Source organism: Choristoneura fumiferana, chromosome 13 (genome assembly GCF_025370935.1).
Source record: "Choristoneura fumiferana chromosome 13, NRCan_CFum_1, whole genome shotgun sequence".
In the NCBI taxonomy this organism is placed as follows: Eukaryota; Metazoa; Arthropoda; class Insecta; order Lepidoptera; family Tortricidae; genus Choristoneura; species Choristoneura fumiferana.
The window spans coordinates 17,118,907-17,139,081 of record NC_133484.1 but is presented as its reverse complement, the minus strand read 5'-3'; the positions used below and the strand labels follow the sequence as shown (position 1 = coordinate 17,139,081).

General features: G+C 35.0%; 1 protein-coding gene across 1 annotated transcript in view; it reads right to left on the bottom strand.

The window, feature by feature from the left end:
- LOC141434195 (uncharacterized) overlaps nt 1-20,175 on the bottom strand; it is a 73,212-nt gene that overhangs the window by 1,947 nt on the left and 51,090 nt on the right. Inside the window, exons 4-6 of the mRNA XM_074096555.1 lie at nt 15,698-15,733; nt 2,265-2,356; nt 596-684 (exon numbers count right to left, since the gene is read on the bottom strand). Coding sequence (XP_073952656.1) covers nt 596-684; nt 2,265-2,356; nt 15,698-15,733 — 217 coding nt within the window. The remainder of the gene's footprint in view (nt 1-595; nt 685-2,264; nt 2,357-15,697; nt 15,734-20,175) is intronic.

Sequence of the window (20,175 nt, the reverse complement as noted above, 5' to 3'; positions counted from 1 at the left end):
GACGCAGAGATAGAACTAAAACAAAAAAAGGGGTCCCATACAAGAACCGTATTGTTTTCGGCTCTACTTTATGAACTTAAACAGGTTCTAGACCTAGTCGGTTTGATTTTTTAGAGATGTACGGTACCCTCGGAGCGTAAAAACTTCATAAAACTGAGTACTTATTTAATTTGGGTAAAGTAGGGTAACGGCGGGTATCTTAATCACACTGTTACCCAGTAATGGACAGCAAAGATTCAATGCTTTATAGCACACCACTCATGAACTTTACTAGGTATAATCTGAACGTTAGTTTTAGTGTTTAACCCTAAACTTGGCAAGTTGAAACAAGTTTACTCAATTCAAGCCTCGTTGGATTCTCTTGGAGCTAACAAAAATAACTTAAAAAAATACAATACAATACAATACAAATCTTCTTTACAACAAGAAAACACAACAAGATGATCTTAAATTATGTATCCATCACCCTAGTTTTATGCTATATTCACACAGCCATAAAATAAAACTTTATACAATTGCTATAACTAACAAACAGCGCCATCTTTTGACTTTCGTATAGCACTCAATTACATTTAAGTTTCAAACTCTCGCTTACATCATCCTGTTGGGTTGCGCTTCATCGGGCACATTCATTTGGAAGATGGAGTTGATGTCGTCATTTGAAGCTTCCTGTCGAGCGCGGTTCTGTAACACAGCAATAGATGGCGTTAGTCTTTGTCATTAGATCCATGCATGGACCAATAGATGGCAGCACTAGTAGCATACATTGAAATACTTATAAGAATGAAAGGATTTAATGAATAAAGGTGTTATCTTCGTAATGGCTAGAAACTCGTAATGAGCTTTAATGTGGTTATATTAGGGTCTACTTTGTGTTTGTTTTCAACAAAGACTGCCTTTTTAAGGGTTGGATTAGTTGGTCAAGCTTGAAACGTGATAACGTATTCAATACGTATAGAATCAGGGTGCATTAATTGATTGTATGTCTATCGTAATATAAACACAATGCATGGTTTTGTCAGTTTAATAATTTTGTTATTGTTTACTTGTTTTACATTACAAATTATTCGTGTTTGAATGGGTAAACGTCTTTCGTTCTCACATTTATACATCAGAGAGATACCTTTTTCAGAATACAAAATTAATAACAAACACACATATCACTTTAATTAACTATATTAACGATTTGAACTCTTCATCCCGTTAAGATTATTTAATGACCTAATTAATATAGTAATAATCGCAGTGAAAAGTGAGTTCCTGGCCTTGATATGGTTCCGGTGGTTTTGCCATGGAACTAATAAATAGAGGAATAGATAAAAATGACATTCGAATTAACATTCCAAGCGCGCATGTGCCTAAAAAGCTATAATATTTTATCGTTTTAGTCTGAAACTAAGTTAATTGGACAATAAAATGGGTAGCAGATTACAGCATTACATTTCTTTGGTGAGTACTGTTATCTATTAAAACTTTTAAAAACACACAAAACAGTGTGCTCATGGACAGCGGTATGGACGAAAAATGGCAACATGGATTGTGCAAAAATACACATGATAACGCTTTGGAACACTATTATAAGGACCAATGATAAAAATATTGCATGTCCAGTGTACTCGTAGATAGAACATAACATCCCATCCCACGAAAATCTATTTTAATAACTTTGGTCTCATCATCATCATCATCAGCCGTAAGAAGTCCACATAGTGAACAAAATTATAAAATTATTGATTTTATCATGGACAGGGATATTTGGAAATAATTCCGAGCCGCATTGGCGATCCCTTACTTCGAATCTACTGTGTTAAAAATAAAGTAGTGTTGAATACTCGTGATGTATAGATATCATTTACTCGTAATAATATTGTAAATCTGTTTAAATATAAATCGTTATTTATCGTTCGTTAACTTTCTTGCCGGGTTTTTCTGAACCGGTGGTAGTTTTTTTTGACATTCATAAGTGCTTGTTATAGCTTAAATTGAATAAAGATATTTTGACTTTGACTTTGAAAAGCCTCCCCCTTAGAACACCACAATGAACGACAACTCGCCACTTGCATCCACCGGTTGCCCGCAATTCTCACGATTTCGTCAGTCCACCTAGTGGGAGGCCTCTTCCGGTTCGTGGTCCCCACTTGAGGACTTTTCCCCACTTACCTACTTTCTGGCTGTGGTCTGGTAATAAATTACTTTGAACTTAGTGTTCCTTATTTAGTGGTACTAACTGTTTTTTTTTGTTAAATCTAATGAATGTTCTTTACCATTTCGGCGCTAGCAGCCATGCGGCGCAGGAGTCGGCTGACGTACCAGTCCGGAGCGGCGGCGGGCGGCTTGCCGGAGCGCTTACCGTGAGCTGAAAAATAATATTTTTATTTTTTATTTTTAGTTTCTAATCCGCACTGGGCCCGCGTGGGAACTGCTGTCCAAGCCCTCTTATTCTGAGGGGAGGTCTGTGCCCAGCAGTGGGACGTATATAGGCTGGGATGATGATGATGATTTATGACTTACGACAAAAAGTAACTGGTCGAAAATTTTAGTCATAATGTAATTTTAAATTCACACTTCGAATAAAACACAGAAAACAACAGAAAAATAATACTGGTGCAGGCTATTAAACATAGTTTCTCGTTATTCCTTAACGGGCGCTTTTACCACATACCTATTTATACAATTATACACTTTAAGAATAATAAAAAAATCGTTTTGATGGTTCTTTAAATTTAGGTTAGCGTTTGTTTTAATGCTTGTTATAGCCTAAATAATACTGTTTATTCATGTCAAGAAAACAATACAGATAAAAAACCATATTATTATTATTCTCTGTATTTTTTCTTAGATTAGGTTCTTATAATAGTTATATAAAGTAAAATTCAAAAAAGTACACACCAAATAAAACTATTATCGAAAATCTATTATTGAATTATTGTAAATCTGTTTAAAAAAATATACCTCGTTAAGTTTCTTGCCGGATTCTTCGCAACAGAGGTTTTTCCGAACCGGTGGTAGATTTTTTTTGACATTCATAAGTGCTTGTTATCTATAACACGAACTATAGACTAAATTGAATAAAGATATTTTGACTTTGACTTTTTTGATTGTAAAAACCTAACCTAGTTTGCCGTCGGTAACGGGCAGGGCCCTTGGTCAGGGCCACAGAGTGAGGAACCTTCGGACAATGCGTGCCGTGTCCAGAAGTACCGCCTTCTGTATCTGGCCCTTTGATCCACCCATCTAGCGAGGGCCTCTACGTCTATTCGAACAAAACAAATAGAGACGGCATCCCATTGAACCGTCAGTTAACACTAATCAATGGATGGTGAAACAGCCCCTAAATCTAAGATTTTAAAAACGAAAAAGATTTTGGAATGCGGGACATAATTTGAACACGCTTCTTGAATGGTTTTACGCGCCAGAGGCGTCATACCAACTTGACCACAGAGAATCCAACTCAAAATCGTAATAGCATGCAAATGCTAATAGTGGCGTGTGGTGCCATCTATCGCAACTATTTTTTAACTCCTCTGCTACTAAAAATACCTCTACCTACTCTTTCGTCTAAAAATCGAATTAATGTTAGTCTTAAAATTTGCCTGTTTATGTTAAGTAGGTAAGTACCTGCTTATTATAGCTAATTATTCAATCAAACCAGGACCTATCTACCTGATAAAGGAAGGAGGTAATTTCAAGCCTCGAGCACTCTTACTTTCCGAAGAAAACAAGGGTACATGGAATCATGTTCCTTATTATAATTATCGGTTTATAACAATGTGGCTTCGAAAGTGAAAAATACATTTTGCATTGTATTGTATTGTAAAACTCTTTATTGTACATAATAACACATGACAATTTTAAATCGAGCTCGCATACTATAGCACTCGACAATATTATATAGGTAGGTATTAGTAGGTTGATTACTTTGCTACATTCATTGAGATCCAGTAGATCAAATGAACGTAATCGTCAGCCAGTTACTAATGTAGTAGACTACTACATTAAAAACTCTACTAAGTAGAGTGTCCCTACGCCATGACTTCCAGTTGGTGGTCAATAACAAAATGTATCAAATATACGAAAAAAGACACCTGCTAAACCTATTATACAACCCTAATAATATTTTACAGTTTTGCAAAAACATGATTTGTTGGAAACATCCTAACAGTTTCCGAATCTCAGGGGATGAAGAATTACAAAGTTACGTTTACACTCAATGATGGCGCTATAAGTCTCGACTACGGTCGATTTAGTAGTAGCTGTGTTAGTTCTGTTTTTTCGGCACGTGTACTCATAAGTTTGTGGCATCAAGGAGAGATTGGCAAACTTGTTGGACAAGCTAAGCACGCGTACACGTAATATTTATCATAGATCAGTCTGATGAAGGGCCGCACGGGAGAAAATTATCATTTTTGCAAACTTATTCGATATTTCGCGATATGATCAGATCACGGTTGCTTGTTATACAATATTATAATCCATACTAATATTATAAATGCGAAAGTGTTTGCGTATGTTTGTCTTTCACGTTGAAACGGAACGACGGATCGACGTGATTTTTGTCATGCAGATAGTATTGTATTTTAAAACTCTTTTTGTACATAAAAACACGTGAAAATAACAGAACACAGGATAATAAGATTTACAAAGGCGAACTTATCCCATAGTTTTTGGGTCAGTAAGCGACATAGGCTACTATTAATTCCGGAAAAATGCACAGTTTCCGAGGAAACAGCGCGCGATAAGTGAATTCCACGCGGGCGAAGCCGCGGGAAAAAGCTAGTTAGTTATAAAATTAATAGCATCTTTTAGTTGTGGGTTTTATCTCACTAACATAGTAAATGCGAAAGTTTGTAAGTCTGTTTGTTTGTTTGTTACTTCATAACGTTAAAACCGCTAAACTGATTTAGATTAAATTCGGTACACAGATATTTTGAGTCCCGGGGAGGGATATAGAATAGTTTTTATCCCGGAAAATTCCTGCGGGATAGTTAAAACTGAAATTCACGCAGTCGGAGTCGCGGGTAATGGCTAGTTTAAAATAATAAAGAAATTACCTTTCGTATAATAGAGTTAACAATATAATCATGGATATCTTGAGAACCGTATATTCATACTTTATAAAAAAGGGCCAGGCTGGGTTGGATACTGTACACATAATCTGTCAAAAATATACCATATGTAATGATTTACAATTATTTACTAGTTTATTAATTCATAATAGATTATTCATCCTTTTTAAGTAGCTTTAACTTGATGCAGACGGTGAAAGAACGAATTTATCTTCGAAATTATCTTATATGTATTTATTTTGCAATTCCGAGATTCCACTAATTGAAGACCACGATCCAAAACTTGTTTTTGGTTCAAGGAGATTTCAAAAGAATAATAAAGATGCGTAAATTAATTAATTAACTCGTTTGGAACTCGAAACAGAATCTCGGTTTTCATTTTCTTTCTCATTTAAATCTTCAGGGAAATAAAAAAAAAACCGACGAGTAACGTTCTAGTTCAACCAGTGTAGGTAATCAAAAATTAATTATTTTTTTAATAAGGAAACTCCTAATCCCGTGTTATATTTGAAGCCCACGAATCTGCTAAAGCATCTTACAATTTATTAAATTACAATTAAATATAAGCCTAACTTATTAAATGCCTTGAACTCATCTTTTGTTCTTATTAAAGACTAGAAATCGTTATAATTGCTTTGAAACATTACGAGTGTTTACATACCTAATATCTTTTATTTGCGGATTAAAATGATGTAATCTATATAATTCTATATAAATAAAAAGGAAACGTAAAATTTGTAGTTAAGGACAAAACTCGGGAACGACTGGTCCGATTTCGCTAATTCTTTTTTTGTTTTGTTTTATTTTATTTTATTTTTTATTTGACTGGATGGCAAACGAGCAAGTGGGTCTCCTGATGGTAAGAGATCACAACCGCCCATAGACAACTGCAACACCAGGGTATTGCAGATGCGTTGCCAAACCTAGAGGCCTAAGATGGAATACCTCAAGTGCCGGTTATTTCACCGGCTGTCTTACTCTCCACGCCGAAACACAACAGTGCAAGCACTGCTGCTTCACGGCAGGATTAGCGAGCAAGATGGTGGTAGCAATCCGGGCGGACCTTGCACAAGGTCCTACCACCTGCAACCTGTTGTGTTCGTTACTGTCAGGAGAAGGTTTTTATGGAAGAAAATAAAGAAAAAATACAACGGGGGCGAAGCCGCGGGCAACAGCTAGTTGATTATATCGGCACTTTTGAGTGTAAGTTTTATGTAGCATTATTAGCCTCGTAAGACCTGACTTTTTTACCATACATACATAGTTTTATAGACAGAGCCGAGAATTGTAAGTTTTGTGATTTTGGTAATTATTTGTATAAATAAAAAGTCCTCATTTGATTGAAAAATTTGTACTCCACATAGTAACTACATTCGACTCGACAGGTTATTCTTACTGTAAACGAGGACTTACTAAGTTAATCTATCACGAAAGTAATAAAAATATAATAGAAATGTTATTATGTGTACTTTGAGACTATGACGCGGAGAAGCGAGATAGAGACGGAAAAAAATTATACTTTTCATGATTTCATGATCCTAACGGAAGCTCAGCGGTGCAAGGATGGTATTACGTTGATTTGGAACCATTTTGTGATAATTTATTCATACTCGTATATCTTTTTTAATTACGAATAAACGTTTTCGTTTTTTTATTAACGTAATAAGGCACGTCATTTTTTTCAGACTTTTTAAGGGTTCATTCAGCAGGTGTTTCGAATGCCCTTATTTGTGATAAAATGCGCATTAAAATTGATTAGCGGTCAGGTTTAATGAAGCCAGAAGCCATTTAACTGACTTATATCGCAAATTGTAACCGTAGTTGTTATAAAATAATTGGTTGTATCTTGTAATTGCGAGCTTTAGGGGCTGTTTCACCATCCATTGATTAGCGTTAACCGACGGTTAAATATGTTGCCGTCTCCGTCTATTCGAACAAAACAAATAGAGACGGCATCACACCTAACCACCAGTTAACACTAATCAATGGATGGTGAAACAGCCCCTTAATGTGTTTTTTTTTTTTTTGGTTTATTTACGGTTACTAAATTGTAAAGGAAGCGATCTGTTTTCTTTTACGCGCGGTTTCGCACGCGTAAACTACCTATTCGATCTGGTAGTTACAATTTAAATTCCGGGATTTTTCAAAATTCCCCTGGGAATTACCAAAATTTTTATCGTGATCTTCATTAAAGTTGTGTTAAGAACAACCGCCCAAAATTTTAAGACTCTAGACCCAGCGGTTGTTATTTAGAGATTTTATCCCTATCCCGTAGGCATATTGGGATAAAAAATAGCCTATGTATTATTCCAGAGGTTCAGCTACATACATACCAAATTTAATGACTCTAAGCCCAGCGGTTGTTATTTAGAGATTTTATCCCTATCCCTTGGGAATATCAGGATAAAAAGTATCCTATGTTTTAATCCAAATCCATCCAGCCGTTTCAGCGTGAAGAACTAACAAACATACCTGCTCACTCACTCACTCACACAAACTGTCACATTTATAATATTAGTAGGATTAGTAGGACTAGGTAGATTATGTCATGTGTGTACGCAGATTTGTCTGTGTGAGACTAAAAAAGCCTGATTTCTTGGAAATTTCAAAATTACTTTCTCATTGCATCTCCATTGCTTAAAACATATTTCTGCCAGATCAAGTCTCTAGCTTCGGTAGTGAGTACTCGTAAAGTGACTGTTTTATAAGTAAGTATGTATATTAAGTGTGCGGTTTCAGTAAATGGATTTCGATTATCTCGTGATTGTTTAATTAAGAATCTACCACAATGGAACACGAATTTTCCACCAGTAAACATAGAAATTTGTTCGAGCGTCGAAACTAGTGTCTTGCCGATCGATAGTCGAATATCCATATTAGTCTATCGATATTCGTTCGATAGCAAGAATATTAGTTAAGTATACGAGTATATATGGCATCGATACAATGCAAGAATCTGCATCTCGATACGAGATAATCTTACTGATAGAGTGGAATTCTTCTGATCGTTTTGATAGCTTTGCTACTCTTAGACTATAAGCTAGAGTTATCAATAAATCGATTTTATTGCAATTTTGTAACACAATACTGTGATTGTGTTCAGATAGTATCGACAATATTGATATACTTACTTGGTTTGGTCTCTTGAAAAATTTCACACTCGATAGCATCCAGTAATACAGTTGATGACAGACAATAATACTAACGGTACTGCCACAATTTTAGCTATCGACCGCACCGATACATTGACAGTATAGTTTTTTTATTAAATTGACAGACGAGCTGGCGACCCATCTGATGGAAAATTAAAACTGAGGCTCATGGTCCACCAAACAGATAGCCTATACGCTGCCAACCCTAAAGACTAAGGTAGGAAGCCTCAGAGTTTGTTTTAGATGCAAACTATCGACCGTAGAACTACCGATAGTGTGGCAACACTGGTGGTGTAAGACAATCGGGAATTACTGGAGACATTTTATCTTCGCTCTCTGTCAACACGCATCAGTTGTCACTATAGATCGTGTTGCCAGATTAAAAATAGTGTCTTAACAAATTTTTTGTTTAACAGCTAAATTACACGGCTTATTTTTTCTAGCTTCTTTGTTTCCTTTTTTTAATAATCAACGCATGCACCAAGGATTCAAAGAAATAAAAAGTAATTAAAATTTACTACATTTTTTACAGTTCTTTTTTATTTTATAATTTTTATTTTTAGATATGTTTTTTGGTTCAGTGATTTCAGGTATTATCATGCTCTTAATAATGTTAAGCTTCATTTCAAATTTCATAATTTTATGTCAAAACGGGAAGTGTATCGTAGGTTGGTATAAGAATAGTTTTTGTTTAAAAATACATTTTCCAAGATTGTACATTTTTAGATTGCCTTTTTTAGGGTTTCGTAGCCAACATGGCAAAACGGAACCCTTATAGTTTCGCCATGTCTGTCTGTCTGTCTGTCCGTCCGCAACTTTCCTCAGGGACTATCAATGCTAGAAAGTTGTAATTTTGCATGAATATAAGTGTAAGCTATGCCGACAAAATGGTATAATAAAAAACTAAAAAAAAAAATATTTACAGTACCTCCCATAGACGTAAAGTGGGTGTGATTTTTTTTCTCATCCAACCTTGTAGTGTGGGGTATCTTTGAATAGGTATTTTAAAACCATTAGGGGGTGGCTAAAACGATTTTTCGATTCAGTGACTTGTTTGCAAAATATTCAACTTTAAAATGCAAATTTTCATTAAAATCGAGCGTCCCCCCGCCCTCTAAAATCTAAACCGGTGGGTGAAAAAGTTCAGGATGGTAGTAAGTATATCAAACTTACAAGGAAAAATATAACGGTTAAGTTTTCTTGAGAATTATTAGTAGTTTAAGAGTAAATAGCAGCCTAAGATATAAAATATACCTGAACTTGGAATATTCCGTACAAAATACGAAATCCGTAGAAAAATATTACTTAATTTTTTCTTAATGGCTACGGAACCCTATTTCGGGCGAGTCCAACACGCTCTTGGCCGGTTTTTCAGTTTTAAGAGATGCACACGTATAAGTTTTTAGACTGAGGGTCAACGAAATGATTCTGATTGATAGCACCTGGTTTTCATTTGTGCAACGGAACCTTTACAATTTTTTTAGAGCTATTGCTCGCTATTGTGTGACCCAAGGCCTGTCTTAAGGACCATTAGATAAAGTATTAGCTTCATGGCGACCAGGGCACCATAAAACAGAAGTACAAACGTTATTAATTCTCATTACTGCGTCGCGAGGTGTGCTATGCCGCACCTTGCTCCACACCATCTTTCGAAGCATATCATCATTTTGCATGTATTTTATACGTGGTGACTATAATACACACACACACACACACACCTATGGCCTCTTAGGTGGAGATTAGTAGATTCAAACCCGGCCTCGAACCTCTCAGTTTTTCGGAACTCTAGTGCGTAATTAAATTTGATGAAGATGAAAATAATAAAAAACTTGTATTGTTATTACACAGCAAAGAAAAGAAAAAAGCGATAACACCGAATCTGGCAGGAAACACGAACGCTAACATTTCTTTTTCATAGTTTTCTGTGATTTTCACGACAGTTTTCTCTCTAATTATTAGCCCTCCACTAATTCTCTTTTTTTCTATAAGTCAACGGCCGTTAAGAACTCAATTCTGACACATTGCATAGCTATGAAGTTTATGAATATAAACAATTTGAATCATAGATAAAAATGCCATGCTTACTGGTTGCGTGCGACAGTGTAGTAAGTTAAGCATTTTTTTTCAATGGTTGACGTTAACAATAACCAGGAACTTCATATCTTTGTGTAATGTGTCAGGATTGACTTCTTAACGGCCGGGCACTTGTTGTATATGGTCAAACATTCATTATCTACATAAAAGACATCAAAAATTTACAAATAAGATTAGTTAAGTTCTTAGTCAGTAAAAAAGCTAAATCAAAATGCAACAGAGATTACGATACATTATTTCCCCTATGTAAAATTTTACCAGTAGATAAAAAGGTTAATATATGATAGGCTTACAGCATTACTACAGTAATGAATACAAAGTACGTGTTAAAAATAAATATAATATTAAGAGTGTAAGAGAGGAAAGATTAGTTCAACCTAAGGCTAAAAATTACTATGGTAAAATAATGTCAAAATTTGTAGTGCCAATAGTTTTTAATAAAATTAGTTTACTAAGAAAGACCCCTAAACTAAGTAAAACAGGTTTAAAAACTAAATTGATAGATTCTCTTCTCGGTAACCTTGTCCACGGGGATCCAAAATAATTATGTACCTATGTGTGTGAAGTTTTTTTTTAATATGCATATACATTTTTTTCTCTTGTTACTTCTGTTTGCAAGTTTGTGCAATGTAGAATGAGGTGGTTAGGTAGTTATGTACTTAAGTTAAAATAAATTGAGCGCTTCTCGCCAATAAACGTTACAGTTTGGCGAGTAACACCAAATGTAATGCATGTTTAATTGTTTTAAGTTAAATAAATAAAAAAAAAAAAAACTAGCTCTTGACAGAGTGGTCGTCGAGTGAGAATCAGTAGTGATCTTTGATGACGTTTTACTTGGACAAAATAGAATAGTGATTTCTCTTTGCCGTCCACAGCGCAGTGCTGGAGTCCTGAGTTCGTTAAAGAAAGCGCTTCAGACCACCATATCTGCCAGCTAGTATGAGCCAAAGTAATTTTAAAATCCACCCTTCTAAGTTTCAGGGCTTTAACTAAATATAGAACATTATTAATTTAGGTTACTGGTGTAGGGCTAAAAATACAGAAATTAGTAAATAGGTATAAAGTACGTGAAAATGTAACTAAAGTACTGGTGGTAAGGGAAGTTAAATTTGAAACAGGTTGTTTTAGTTTGAACATAGGGGTACACCCAGGAAGCTTAAATAAACAGCGAGTTCACTTTTAAAACTACTTGGTTGCGCCGGGCTACCTTTTACAAGGGAGTGGGCAAGCTTGGCTAACGGTGCTGATGTCACACGCTCGCCTACACTATGTACATTCACTGTCATACCTACATAAAATTGGAGACGTATTTTTCGTCAATCCAACAAAATAATGGCAAAGATTAAGCTAGTTAAAGTTCGGTAGTGGGACCCGTGACATCACGTAGACTTTTAACGGGCTATACATAATTATGTTCACCTATGTCCAATATTTGTAATAATCTAAAATACGAATTAATTATATTTTTTGGGAACTTACTTAGCTTAATTAAGTATTTTACTGCCGCATCATCGTAAAGTCCTGTTTGTAATGATAACTATCCTATGAGAGAAAATTTCGAAAGTTTACTATGAAAGAATACTATGGCAAATCTTGTGTAAGTATGAGTACATTTTTGTTGCCAGATGTTGGATGCGAGTACACACATACTTACGCTTCTTTTACTGTCCAAGTTGCCTTACAAAAATGTTACTTCACGCAATTTTAATCTAGTCATGTTGTACCATTGTAATAGTGAACTAGCTTGTATTCATTCGCTATGTTAAACCTTTCGCCGTAGTTTAAGTGAAACTTAACACGTCATTCTCTTTAATGAAGATAAGTCTGTTACGTATTTGTGTACTGTGACTTACCCTGCTTTATTTATTAGTGAAACAAATATACCCCCCGTCCCACTTTTGAACTTTGATCTTAAGCCGAGATAAGACTTGCAAGGAAATTTCGGCCAAGGTGCAAGTCGAACTCGCTCATCGTGGGTTTCAAACTAATTTGTAGCTATCTGTGAATGTAAGAGAGATAGGAATCTAGTGTTAGTAGAGCCATAGTAAAATAGGAGAAGTATGTAAACTCCGACCCATTAGTAGACTTAAATGCCTACTCCGGCGCGGACCCTTAGGTTTGTCGATGTCTATTTTAAACCGGCAAAACCGGCCAATAGTTTTAGTACGAAGGTTAACTTAAAATTAATTGTCTTATGTCTTTGTATACAAAAAAAAGATTCTATGCCGCTATATTATTATTATTATACTAAATTTAAAAATATTATTTATAAATTCGCTGGAGTGGCAATGGCGACTGTGTACATACATACTTCATGATACTACTCATGTTTACCTACACATGACACTATATAACTATATAAAACGTTAGAAACGAATGGCAAGATGCTAGTGCCTAATAACAATGATTGGTTGGTTACCTACTACTAATTTACAACTATACCTAATACAAAAAATACGTAAGTACGTGAACGTAAAAGATGATCATTTCGCGAAGCGAGCGCGTGACGAGCGAGCTAAAATTAAAATAAGATTGGTTTTTTGGAATCTTTTTGTATTTTATATTTCGATTCCAAATTTTTTTGTTACTTTTACGGTCATCCCGTAAAACCCATATCGAAAATACAAACTGAACCACCACTGGTAGTAGTATAGCACGTGGCACGGAATGCCGAGGACCTGGGTTCGATTCCCAGCGCTGGTCTTATTTTACTGGTTTTTCTATGCATCTATATTTTAGTTTGTATTTTCGCTAAAATTAAAACGTACGGCACCGACAGCAGCGGCAGCGGCGCGCCATTATCAGTGTGCGCACGTACGCACACATTTAAGCCGCGCGATGTACTTTTGTTTCTAGTGGACTTATTTCTCCTATTTTACTATGGTAAAGCCCTGTTTATAAGCAAAATAATACGCAGTATGAGGTCATCTTACATAGAAAATAGACGTAAAAAAATATTAAAATACTTGGATATCTTGGGTTTTTCTGTAATCTTATAGAAGAAAAACCTATGAGAAATGCTTTTTTTTTTCAAAATTTTAGGCCTTGTCGGAGGGAGATAAGTCAAAATAATGGTCAAAATTCACACAAACCTTCAACTGCTTCTCAATCATGATGTAGGATTCCTGCCATTGTTTTAAGTTTTACACAAAAAAAATCTAAACTCAGAGAATAGTCTGGGTCGATTCTGTTTGAGAGGCCATACCATAGGTCAAACCACTATCTTACATACACAGTATAATGTGCAAAATTACGGCCTTTTAAGTATTTCTCTAACATTTGCACAGAATGTCAGTTTCAATTCCGTTGTGAATAGAAAATCTCGTTTTTCAAATTGCTTCACAAACCACCCTCAAATAGCCACGTTCACAGGTTGATTAAAATTCATCCTTCCATGGTGTTTCACGCGAATATAATTGCCACCATATTTAAATGGGACCTGGGCACGTGTAACAGCTTAACCCTTGCGTCAGGTGACGGTAATTATTGTATTTGTATTCGGACGTCGTGATTCGGATCTTAGTATCGACAGATTATTTAATAAGATGACATTATAATCTACCTTAGAGCAGAACGACGCTTTTTTATTTATTGGTTTACAAGCTGTAAAAATCAATTGATTATCTCTTTTGAACCTATGATGCGTTCAGATTTAAAAGGAGTTCACCAATAATTAATTTATTTAATTATTTTGTTAGTCAGATTTTTTGTATTAGGATTTAGATATTTAGATTGAACGGTACGTTTTTCATAAATTTTATTAATCCCTTACGTCCCTTAATACGTCGCTTATTCGTAAAAAAGTGTAAAACAAAAACTTAAATAATCATTATCTTTAGGGCATATAAACGCATTCGAGTTGGCAAAACCAGATGGGGCTAACAATGCTTATGTTTATTTACTTTTATGGTGTTATATCAATTTGAAGTGTCAAAATGAGTGAGATAAAGGTAATATTATGGATTATAACTTGTGAAATATGAAGTTAAGACCTATTGAGTCCTATCACAAATATTTCCCGATACAATAAGCCCGTAGATTAATAAAAGCGATATTAACGATAGTACGGTCGAACCTCGCTCGTAAAGTTATCCTTTTGTTTAAAATGTGCGATAGGTCGCTAATGAAAAGGAAACATGTTTTTTGTGCGGTTTTTTACTAATTACTAGAAAACTGGTCATCACTTCTACTTCCAATTTATATCTAAAATAAAAACACGTCCTGTAGCTCAGGTAAACATTAATTAGAGGGCAAAAAAAAGTTTTATTGTTTCGATGCACAAAATAATTTGCTGTATTTTTTTATACCTAGTGCCATCCACAGACGCGTGATTTTGTCAAAATTAGTCACTAATGAGATTGTAATAAGAACCACGGCACGCGTCATCGTGAATGACTCTACCTATAGTATAGTTCCAAATAGCTTGCTTGTTTATTAAATTATTAAGTAAAAATAATCAGGGGAAATAAACAAAAAGCACCTATTTATATATTTAACGGAACACCCACACTTTCCTCTAACGTTATTGATGAGTAGAGCAGGTGTTTTATAACTCGAATGTCTTCCATTTTTTTTAATGTCATCATGCCTCTAATTTCTTTCACTCAGAGGTGATTATTACACTATCAGTTTTTTCATTTTTCCTCTGCAATTATACCGTTTGACAGAGAGATTTGGTGATATTTTTTTTTATGTTAACGGCGACAATTGAGTATGCGGTTCACCTGATGCCGCATCTCTACCTACACCACTACTTTAACCTGCACCATTGAAACCGCTGGTGCATTAACGGCCCGTATCATACCATGGCCGTCATAGGCACGTGTCAGGAACGGAATGCCAAGCGCATACATGACACGCGACGGCGACGGATGGTTAGGAAACGTGCTAGTGGGCATATTATCATACTTTTCTATACAAAGAATATAATAAATCATATTTTTGCCTGACACGTTATAAGGGTACCTTTATAGGCATTTACGTCTATCGCCACTGTACACGCGTTATAGATCCGATGCAAGCAGGTAATTCTCAACATAGGATTACGGAATTTTCGACTGACGTAGAAATTAACTTTGTGAAGCCAAGATAAGTCTAAATATATTGCTGACATCATGTACCCATTGTTGCGTGGCGTTATTACAATGTTATTAGTTAGCTTAGTATAACAAAATTAGATGTAGAAGAAACTTAGGGTGTTTGCACACTGCGTTTTTTTAAACGTACTGCCGACACGCGTCGCTGTTCTTCCGATGGATATAGTAATAGAGGGAGACTGAAGTTTGGAGGAATGACCTAGACGTTTATTTGAGCTTATGTTTGATAGGCGAGAGTGCAGCAAGAGGAGAAAGGTATTTTAATGAAAAAAATGAGTTAAAAACTCACCTCCCCAACACGAATGTCCGTAACTTAGGCAGGAACCTGGAAAAAGAAAAAGAATATAGTTAAAACACAAACATGTTGCCTTTATTACAAATGTAAAAGACCCATTTTTTTTTGTAAAAGGACCAATATTCAGATTATCTTCTCTGCAATTTTGATGACCTTATTCGTACATACTCAGGATTATGAATGCTGCTTTCCGTTCGAATTCAAAACTAAAATTTTGTTTTGTTTATTGGATAATATTTTGATTATAATTTGTGGTCATAAAATGATCGGATGCTAAAATATTTCAAAAATTAGAAGTTGTGACAAAAAGACTCTTCGACTCTTACAATGATATCTCTATCTTCAAATATTATTTAGATCACTGTTGTTTATCTTCCCGTTTGTAGTCATCCTTCGGCACCGAACATAATTTACAAATAAAATACATAATAATGTAAAAGGTTGTACATTATATATTTTAATTAACCGTGTTTATTTGTTTATTCATTCAAATTCTGTAGGTTGATTTTGTTGGAAAATGACTGGTAAAAAAAAACAAGTACGAATAAATAATAAGTATTATCTTTTCGTGTAATTCAAATATCTAGATACTATGCTGTATTTCTTACTTACCCTCTGATAACTGCTCACTTGCTAAGTTTCATCAGTATTGTACATACTTTCCTACGTGTTGTCTATTTGTACTTAATACTATTGTTGTGTCTTGTGTTGTGAATAAATGTATTTTCTTTTTCTTTCTTTCTTTTAAATGTTTTAAAACAACAAAATCGAAAAAAGAGCGTGAAATTGAAAACGATTGACGAAAGTGTTTTCTTTCATCACGGCTATCCAACTTACCCTTTCTGTTTATAGCTAACGGTGTCCTTTTTTAACTGGATCTACGCACAAGGGATTGAGTGCCACAAAAAAACGGTATTTCGTGCCGTTTGAGAATATTTTATGCTATACACAAAAGTACTCATGAGATTTAGGGGCTGTTTCACCATCCATTGTTTAGTGTTAACTGACGGTTAAATGTGACGCCGTCTCTAACGACCGTGACAATTAACAGAGTTGGATCTACAATTTGGCCGTTTTAGGATTATAATGTCAAAGTCAAGCAGTATATTTGATAGAACCGACTCTGTTAATTGTCACGGTCGATTAATTTGTTTTGTTCGAATAGATGGACACGGCATCACATTTAATCGTCAGTTAACACTAATCAATGGATGGTGAAACAGCCCCTTGGTGTGAAGTTTTTTTTGACAGGAAATATCGCTAGCTGGCGTAAGTCTCGAGAGGTCCGTTTGTCGTTACAGTCTTGGTTGTGATTGGCTGATTTTTAATTTAAAGTCAAAGTTGTCGAATGGATCTCACGATGCTACCGCCAAACAATCTGTCATGGAAACCCTCATTGCTCGTACGTTAAAAGACTAATTCATGAGCCAACATGGAACCTTTTCAAAGGAAAAGTCATTGCATTTTCCTTGTTAACTAATGCGATGTTACTATGACGTTTACTGTGACTTTTTTTTTTATTCTTCAACTGGATGGCAAACGAGCAAGTGGGTCTCCTGATGACATGGTGAATGAAAGTTTTTGAAGTAGCATATCAAATAAGAGTCCGTTAGTCTTGAACCTATCTGGGATTCATAGTCAAAGGCAAGGGTGACAAGGGTTCACGGGTGAAGTGGCAAAATGGGAAAAATTAATGTGACGCCATTTATGGATGGCCCTATGATAATAATAATAAGAAGAAACTTTACTGTTATTATTGAAAGTCCCTTAAAATCATAAGGGAAAAGTTTGTCTTTGTGTAGGTATTTATTTTGTTTTATAACCTTTATTATGTGTTTTATGTACAATGAAAAATACAAAGATGCCTACAAAGCCTTGATTACTAACGGTCTAGAAGATATCTACATGAATTTGGAGAAACTATGAACATACCTGTCTGAAATCTGCAACTACACTACTTATTTATACTGAGAAGAAATAAAATGAAGTATGATTACAGCTTTGCCTAATTATGTGAGATAAGGAGTAGCACTAACTCTATCTCTCATTAAAAGAAAATAGTAAAATTATCCAACAATGTACGAGGTTAAATTAAAAATAAAATTACCAAAAATAAAGATGGCGAAGAAAACGCTTGATCGAGTTTTGATAATTATTATCGTTTAATAAAACAAACAAATTCAGTGCATTGGCCAGTAGGTGAAAATAAACATAGACGTATTTGTATGTCCTAAACATACGAGTATGTTAAATGGTAAGCTAAGCGCTAGGTACTACGCATTTTCTTGGCCCATTTTAAAAAAAGGAGTTGTCACTTTTATCCGTAATATTATAGTCATAGGTTGAGTAATGTCGGCAGAACATTTCTGAAAATGTTTTACAGTATTTTTCAATTGAAATTAACAAATGAGTACCTAGTACCAAATTATTGGATTTCATAATGTCACGCTTCAAAGCTTAGTTCGAACATACTCATCCAGTTTCGGAAATGTATCTCGAAAAGATTTTAAAACACCAAGTTTAGATGCAGAATCTGGCAGAACAGTATACTAACTAAAGTTAAGAACCAACAACAATAGTGTAACATGCAAAAGTCTTACCTAAAAAGTGCTTCCAAAATTTCTTGAAACATTGTGATCAGAAAAAGCCGAAGACGCTGTGATAAGAAAGACTAGAAACATAAAAGTTTGGAGCAGTGCACATAAGTATACTGTGTAATAATACACTACCTATTCTGTGTTAATTTAATAATAATTGGCATAAAAAGGCTTTATTGGTTTTATAATCCTCGTTTTACCGTGACGCTCTAAAATTTCATACATACATTTTTAGTATTATGAATTATTCAGTTGTTTTTGCTGTTTTTATTTGAACCTGTCTCTATCATAAAGTGCATCCTAGAATAAAAAAAAATACGTCAATATTTGAGGCACAAACTTCGCCTATGTTCCGCTGCAATATCACTTATGTAGAGTCGAAAATACACTGGCTTGCATTAGACACTAATGGCTTAAAAGAAGTCCACAAACAGTAAACTATTTACACACATGCTCAAGATAGCATTGGATGCATTAGCAGGAGTGTCTGCAGTATAATCCAATACAAGGCGATATCTAGCCTGGGCGAGGTGCAATAGTAGATTATTACTAGCAAGGATGGGCACTTAGAGAGGCTGATTAGAAAGGGAGTTAGTAGGGTGAGTGACCACTATGCCTTGACAGTAAATGGGTAACAAGACGAGTGTTTTTTCTTTGTTTGACAAAATCTAATACCTTTAAAAAAGATTGCTTGTATATTTCATTTATTTCCACGGCACCGACACGGTGACCGTCTAAAATGGTCTCGCCGGAAGACCAGCGCTGGCTCCACCAAAGGAGTCCGCATTTTATGCTGAGGCGGGACCATTTCGGGCACATAAAAATAAGTTTTTTTTTAAATTATTTTCATTTATTTTATTTTTTTGTACTTTGTATTCTCATTTTATTTTAGGTATTTCACTTTATTATTATTATGTTTTTTTCTGTATCTATTATTTATATGTGTGTGTCCCGAATAAATCTTTTCATTTTCATTTATTTATTTAAGTCTAAAATTCGGAAACGGCTCTAATAATTTCATGACATGTGCTATGTACAGTCATCAGCATTATTATCTGCCACAGCGGAGCGAGCAAAAATATCTGACACGTCCTTTCGGCCCTAGAAATCGTATCAGAATAGAAGTCGTATCAGATATTTATGCACGCTTGTTGTGTCAGATATTGGTGCTGGTGACTGCTCCTAGGAATTTTCGGGGTTAAACATTAAACAATCGATCTAGTTTTGTATACGGTATTTGACTATTTCGTATATGTTTTATAAATTAAAACTACACAATGCCTGTTATTGAATAGAGAAACAATTTTTAAGCTACCTTTACAAATAACAAAGTTATAAAGGTTTGAAAATCAAGATTAGACAGAGAAAGACATACTGGCATGTGACGTCATACGCCAGTACCGCCATATTTGCTGCATAGAGTAAAGCGTTTGAGAAAGAGACAGGTATATAGATTTTTCAAAAAATCACTATAAATCCAATTTTCAACCGATTTAAATTTTCTCTTCGCTAAACACTATCTGTATAATCTATATTTTCATAATAATATTAAGATATGGCAAAATCAGGAGTTGTCAAATACCGTATTGTCTCTTAGGAAACGACTACGTTGTAATTTGTAGAAGTTTCAGTCTAAGCCAGTCACTGTTGTGTTTCGGCGTGGAGAGTAAGACAGCCGGTGAAATTACTGGCACTTGAAGTATCCCATCTTAGGCCTCTAGGTTGGCAACGCATCTGCAATACCCCTGGTGTTGCAAATGTTTATGGGCGGTGGTGATCTCTTACCATCAGGAGACCCACTTGCTCGTTTGCCATCCAGTCGAATAAAAAAGGGGCTGTTTCACCACCCATTGATTAATTTTATTTGACGGATAA